Source organism: Pyrus communis, chromosome 2 (assembly GCF_963583255.1).
Source record: "Pyrus communis chromosome 2, drPyrComm1.1, whole genome shotgun sequence".
NCBI classification, from domain to species: domain Eukaryota; kingdom Viridiplantae; phylum Streptophyta; class Magnoliopsida; order Rosales; family Rosaceae; genus Pyrus; species Pyrus communis.
The window spans coordinates 10533216-10539679 of record NC_084804.1 but is presented as its reverse complement, the minus strand read 5'-3'; the positions used below and the strand labels follow the sequence as shown (position 1 = coordinate 10539679).

Below are 6464 nucleotides of genomic sequence, written 5' to 3'. Positions count from 1 at the left end.
TCAAGTATTTGACTTTCCTTTTGTCAATTTACACATATAAATACATTTAAAATGTGTAAATCGCGCGTAACATGTCATGATTCAAAAAAAGCCTTTTGCACGCGTGTGAGCGCCTGCATGAAGGCTAGTGAAGTTAATTTGAATTGGACTAACTAGTGAAGATTTGACAAAAACAAACTACTCCAAAAGTTTCCGTGCACAATAGTTACGGTGTCCTTAACATTGGTTAGACTATATTTAGTCTTATTTAAGGGCCTGATACTCAAGTTCAAATCTTTTACATTAATTTTGTGTGTAGTCTATATTGTTACTTTATTTTGTGCTTGAAATATGAGCGTGCAGGGTGTACTTGAAACATTGAAAAATAAATTAGTATGTACCAATTAAATTATATACTTTGTCTAAGTTTAAAGCGAAATATGAATTAGTCATTAACAAAACTTCTCTCTTCTAATTCTTCACAATTAATTCATTTATCGCTTCTATAAACATTGAAACTTATGCGTTATCAACTTCAATCCGATCATAACCACCAAACGAGTCATGTAAGATGAGGCCCGAGAAAACAAGATGAACGATGACCCAAATGGCTCATGCTAGTGGTGACACAAGAAGCCCATGGTGGTCAGTTCCTTCTTAATTTTTCCACCTTTTTACTGTTTTTTTCTACTAGAGAATAGATGGGCAAGGAGGGTTCAAACTCCGAAGGGTTGTAGATTTGCATTTGCCAAAAGTCAAGTGGCTTCTTAGCTTTTGTCCTTGAGCCGCAGTATTCGCTCTACTTTTGTGTATCACGTTGCACATTGCTGATAAATTTTAATTTAAAAATATCGTACAAGTTAGGTGGTTGTTGATGCATATAATTAATATTTTATGAGATAAATTCGTTAATTAACATGATGTGTATATATTACTTGCCACGTCTGATGGTACATAAATTCATTAATTCCCTCTCCATAAACATGAAAGTTTCAAATTTATATTTTTATCTATGTGTACATTGCATGCAAATCTATTGAATCTCAATTCCTTAAACTTCCAACGACAACTTCCATTTTCAACAATTTTCCCATTGTTATAATCAACCTATGATCTTTCATTTTGCACTGTTCGTGCATAGTTACCTTATTTCTTTCTTGAATTGGACGATTTATAGATGGGATCTATTTGAGTTGAGTTACCTTTCTATACATGCATATGTACTTTCAAAACACTTTCTACTTTTGGTAACCTAAAAAAAGAAAATTTTTCGTTTTTAATACTCTTCTCAATTATTCAGAATATATCGTTTTTAACCATGGATGTCATACACACACAAAATGCTACACAACAGTTGAAATTAACATATTGGCCGAATGATACTTGTACGTTCTATATTATCAAGTATAGACAATTCAAATTTACGATTATAGGGAAATTATCTATCTAAACAGTGTATACAAGATCGAACCAATTTAGATCCGATCCTCCAAAATCATGCTTGCCATAAAAAGTAAACTAATTTCCAAAATTAAACGCGGGAAAATTTCGATTCTTGAATTGCATTAATTAGTTACATGTGCAAAAGAAATTTACAGCGACAAGGGCATTTTCCACCCACCGCCAGGGTCACTTTCGTCATCTCAAACCTTTTAAGCAGGCAAAGGCAGCCCTCGCTCCGCTCCTCCGCATTATTTTAATGTTTCAAAACCCGCGCGCGAAATCCCGCTTTTTTCTCCCGCGCCTTCCCACCACTCACGCGCCTTCTCCCTCTCCTATATTTCTCTCCTCTCTCACTCTCTCAACCTCTCTTTCTCTCTCTCTCTCTCTCTCTAGACATCTCAATCTCCAAAATCCAGAACCATGCAGCAGCGCCACCACCAACCCCCAAACCAACCCCATTTCTCCGCCGCCTCGGGTCCCGCCACTCCGTTGGGCTCCCTCGCCATCCTCCCTTCTTCCAGCTCAGAGGCGAAGCGCGGAAAGAGGCGCGGCAGTTACAGCTGCGGCCGATGCGGCCAGCCGAAGAAGGGCCACAAGTGCCACCTCCCCACCAACTCCACCGCCGATGAATCGTTCGTCGATGAGGAGCCCTCCCCTTCTCTCTCCGTCACCCGCCCCCCTCCGCCGCCACGTCTGCCCTACTCCCACCTCCGCCGAGCGCTATCGTTCGATGACGATGTGGATAGTTCTGGATACGGCGGAGGATGCGGAGACTTTGACTCTCCAGATCCGGACCCTGACGAGTTCGGAGACTCCGGGGACGATATAGATTTGGCTACGGGTTTGGGCGGTCTGCCGGCGAGCTGTCTTTGGGATATTTTGAAGAGGTTACCGCCGCCGGGGCTGTTGTCGGCGGCGATGGTGTGCAAGGGGTGGAGGGAGACGACGCGGAGGCTGTGGAAGGCGGCTGAGATGCTTAGGATTAAGGTTCCGGCTAGGGCTCAGGTCGGGTTTGTTGGATCGGTGTTGCAGAAATGCCCGAGCCTCGTGAACCTCTCTCTTAGGATGGAAAGGTATTGCTGCTCTGTTTCAGATCTAGGGTTTCATCTGACAGATCTACTTACAGCGACGAGCTTTGAAGACTAAACAATCTAAACCGAAAAAATGAACTCGATCTGGATTAAAACTGAAATAAAAGAAAAAAAATTAAGGGATCAAACGAAATGGGGTTTTGATGAATGCAATTGGTAGAATTATAGTGATGTGATTTGATCTATAAGGATTTGATGTGATGCAGCATTCTTTTTCGGAATCAGCAAGCTACATTGTGAATTCTTGTTATTTAAATAATGCATTGCGTTTAATTTGATAAAAATTTGCCCTTGTAGTGATGTGGATGCAACATTGCTGGCGTGGATTACATTTTCATGCCCAAATCTTGAGTTCTTGGAGATCAATACTACCGGAAGCGCTATCAATCGGATCACCGGGTATGTTTCCTCTTCTTTGTTAGCTTCCATGTTCCCTTTTTCGCGTGTTTAATCGTTACTGTCGCCTTAAACGATAAACTATTGAGCTACTGTTGTATTGGGCATTTAGGTTGGTATTGTTGGCTATTTTCTGTTTCATACTCTTTGTTGTATGGTGTGCATTTGATAAAACAGTGCTTTTGTTGGCTGATTAATTCAATCCATTCCATGATTTTAAAACTACAGTGATGAACTGGGTCGTTTCGTTGCTGATCGACGATTACTGAAAAGCCTTAAGATGGAAGGTTGTTCTAACTTAGGTGGATTTGCCCTCTGTTCATCAAGTCTTTCTACAATTTGGCTTTCGGGTCTTCACTCCCTCTCTAAGATGGTGATTATTTTTATCTTTCCTCTGTGTATATCAATATCATGTAGTTGCCGATTTGATGTTTTTGTTTTCCGTTTAATTTTAAATGACTTCTTTTTACTCATTCGCATTCCCTTTTCACAGGTTTTCAATTGTCCCAATCTAAAAGAGATTTCTGTAGACTTTTCTCGCCAAGAAAATGACAATACTGACCTTGTTACCATGGCTGATGTGCTGGGAAGGAATTGCCCAAGGTTACAAAACATACACATTGCATCAATCCGGCTTTCCAACACTGTTGTGCTTGCCCTTACAGCCGCAAAGCTAAGGTTTGCCACTGAATTTGCTTTGAGACTAATCTTATCATATAAATTTGCACAATTAGTCTCATGAAGATTGTTTGATCATGCCATCCAGGGGGTTGAGAATGCTTTCTCTTGTCCTTGGGTCTGAAATCACCGATGCATCTGTTGCTGCCATTGCCTCGAGTTACCAGAACTTAGAATTGCTTGATCTGAGTGGGTATGTTTACAGTCCTATGGTTCAATTGCAATAGTCTTTGAAGTTAAGATTTGATTGTCTGATATGTACAATGTTTGATTGTAGTGTTTTATTGCTTTGTAAAATATCCGAATCTATAGGACTAGACTTGAACATTAAAGAAATGCTGCTTATGATCCTGAAAGCAGAAAACAAATTTGTTTAATGAGCATAGTTGGATATGTATAGTTGAAGATTATAGCTTCTCTCCACTCATTCTTTCTTTGAGATGTAATGTTTGGCTCTCCACTTTGATTACAGATCTAGCATCAGCGATAGTGGCATTGGAATTATTTGCAACGTGTTCCCTGATACTCTATCGAGACTACTCGTTGCTCTTTGCCCTAATATCAGCTCAAGTAATCACCTAGACCATGGACAAAAACTGATAATTTATTAGTTTCACATAAACTTTAGTTCACTAACTGTTGCCTGTACCATTCAGGTTTCATTCAATTTGCTACCGCGCAACTGCCTCTGCTTGAACTCCTGGACTGTGGCATGACCATATGCGATCCCAATTCTCCTGATTCACCCTCTGATGAAACCAATGTCCGTGAACTCCCCGAAGCATCCAATGCCAAAGTACACCATAGTTACCAGAAGCTGATTATCAAACATGCCCGGTTGAAAAAACTGAGCTTGTGGGGTTGTTCTGGCTTAGATGTGAGTTCCTGAACTAATACAAGTTAATACTTAATTTTGTTATCGTATAGTTTCTTTTCTGGTTCTTAATTTTCAATCTAATGCAGGCTCTATATTTAAACTGCCGAGAACTCAACGACCTGAACTTGAATTATTGCAAAAATTTGTACCCAGGTATCCCATTTGATCTCCTCACTTTAGCTAAGGTTTCTATCAATTCTTTATATGGTGAAAATTTTTGGTGAATTTATTCTTATCGTTTAGTGATTGTTGTTTGTATTTATACCCAGAGAGATTGGTGCTTCAGTGTCCCAATTTAGAAAATGTGCATGCATCAGGTTGTCAAGAACTGTTGATTGGGGCCATTCAGAGCCAGGTAAATCACAAGTTTCCTCTCTATTTGGACACCCCTGATCGGTATTCTAAGTTCTAATGTCAAATCAAACCCATGAAAAGAAAGGGATCTGATCTCGCATTTTTTTTTGTACTTGTTTGTAGATTGATAACAGTGCTGGTGCGGATAACCTATTACCATGCAAGCGCCTAGCTGATGGCTCGAAGAGGGTCGGGGTGCCTCATTTTCTCAGCGCTGCGCAGGTAGTGCCTAACTCTAAAGTTTCTCATTCTTTCATAGTTTTGGATCATCCCTATACATTTCTGTAAACATTTATGGTTTTCTTTTGTTTTCGTTGCAGCCATCAGACGATGATAAGAAGCGAAGAAAGATCGAGAGGCGGAAGTGCAGTGTGCTTGTATTGTGAGCAAGCTCTTGTTTGGTGCCGTATTGGTTTGACAAGGCTCTGTATTACCCTGTAAACATTATGTTTTATTATCCTTAATCTCAGTAGGGTTGGGGGCTGTTGCCTTGTAGTCCTATTATTTGCCTTTTCTTTCAAGAAAACTAAATGTTGGTTTTAGCTGCAGAACTACTTAGTCCATTTCCAAATTGGAGAGACTTTGGAATAGGCGACCTAGGATTTTATAAATTGTTTTATTTGGGGGAATAAAATAAAATTTGTTGTTTTAGTGCATTTATGTTCCATTTTATTTTATTCGACTACTAAAAATAATATATATTGATGGTTATGTTGTCAATAAATATATATATATATATATATTGATTGTAGATTAATCTTCATTTTCACAGTTCAAGTATTACATTAAGCAATAATCTATCTTTAGCTCTCGAATTATATAGTATTCCAAAGCAGTGTCTTCAAAAAATGCATCTGTAGGGTGGGAGAATGTCGTAAATATTTATTTTAAATTAAAATAAGGGGCATGTGCTTAACCAATTCTTTGGGTCCTACACATGCTACATCAGCATAACTAATGGGGACGTTTTTAATTGGGAATTTAAGAGATTTTAATGAATTTATAAATTCATGAATTTTTATGGAGTTTAATTGATTTGTAAAGATTTTATGTAAAATTTTGATTTTAATTCTCTGGAAATTTCATGAGGAAATGTGAGATTTGTAAATGTTTAAAATACACTACAAAATCTTTCAAATTCCCTTTAATTCCTCATTTTTTCCAAATTCTTTAAATTCAAATTCTAATTGAATATATTTGGAATGTTATACACTTCTTCAAAATTCTAATTGAATATACCTGGATTTCTAAGGATTTTAATAAACTATCTTAAAATCTTGATCGAATATACATTGAATTTTAGAGAATTATTTAAAATTCTAATTGAATACCACTAGATTCATTAAAAGAATTAAAATCCATCAAAATCCCAATTGAATACACCCCAATAAATTTATAAACAAAATTTTGTATATTAGGGAGCAAAGTGGGACTTCAAACAAACTTAGTTTTCTTAACATTACTCTTTTAATGGTACAAGGTAAAGTGAGACAACAAAACTTGAATTAGGGGGGAAGTTAGATCAAAGTAATATTAGGGAGCAAAGTGGGACTCCAAACAAACTTTCAGGGTAACACAGTAATTAAGCCTTTTAAAAAGGGGCGGTATCACGTGGATACTCGTGGCACTCGCAAGTGTAACTCAAA

The 6464-nt window shown here is 38.0% G+C and overlaps 1 protein-coding gene across 1 annotated transcript; it reads left to right on the top strand.

Moving 5' to 3' along the window:
* The first annotated feature begins 1739 nt into the window (after positions 1–1739).
* LOC137726986 (F-box/LRR-repeat protein 17-like) lies at positions 1740–5474 on the top strand. Its single transcript, XM_068465937.1, has 11 exons — positions 1740–2495; positions 2811–2912; positions 3138–3282; positions 3403–3587; positions 3676–3780; positions 4060–4157; positions 4244–4464; positions 4551–4617; positions 4734–4819; positions 4942–5040; positions 5139–5474. The coding sequence occupies exons 1-11, from the start codon at positions 1843–1845 to the stop codon at positions 5202–5204; spliced, it is 1827 nt and encodes a 608-aa protein (XP_068322038.1). The 5' UTR covers positions 1740–1842; the 3' UTR covers positions 5205–5474.
* Positions 5475–6464: the final 990 nt, after the last annotated feature.

Bases quoted from the DNA above. Each gene is read 5' to 3' on its own strand.
- LOC137726986 (XM_068465937.1), top strand. From the start codon at position 1,843: ATGCAGCAGCGCCACCACCAACCCCCAAACCAACCCCATTTCTCCGCC. The intron at 3,283-3,402 runs GTGATTATTTTT...CCCTTTTCACAG, and splicing joins TTCACTCCCTCTCTAAGATG to GTTTTCAATTGTCCCAATCT. The intron at 4,158-4,243 runs GTAATCACCTAG...TGTACCATTCAG, and splicing joins TTGCCCTAATATCAGCTCAA to GTTTCATTCAATTTGCTACC.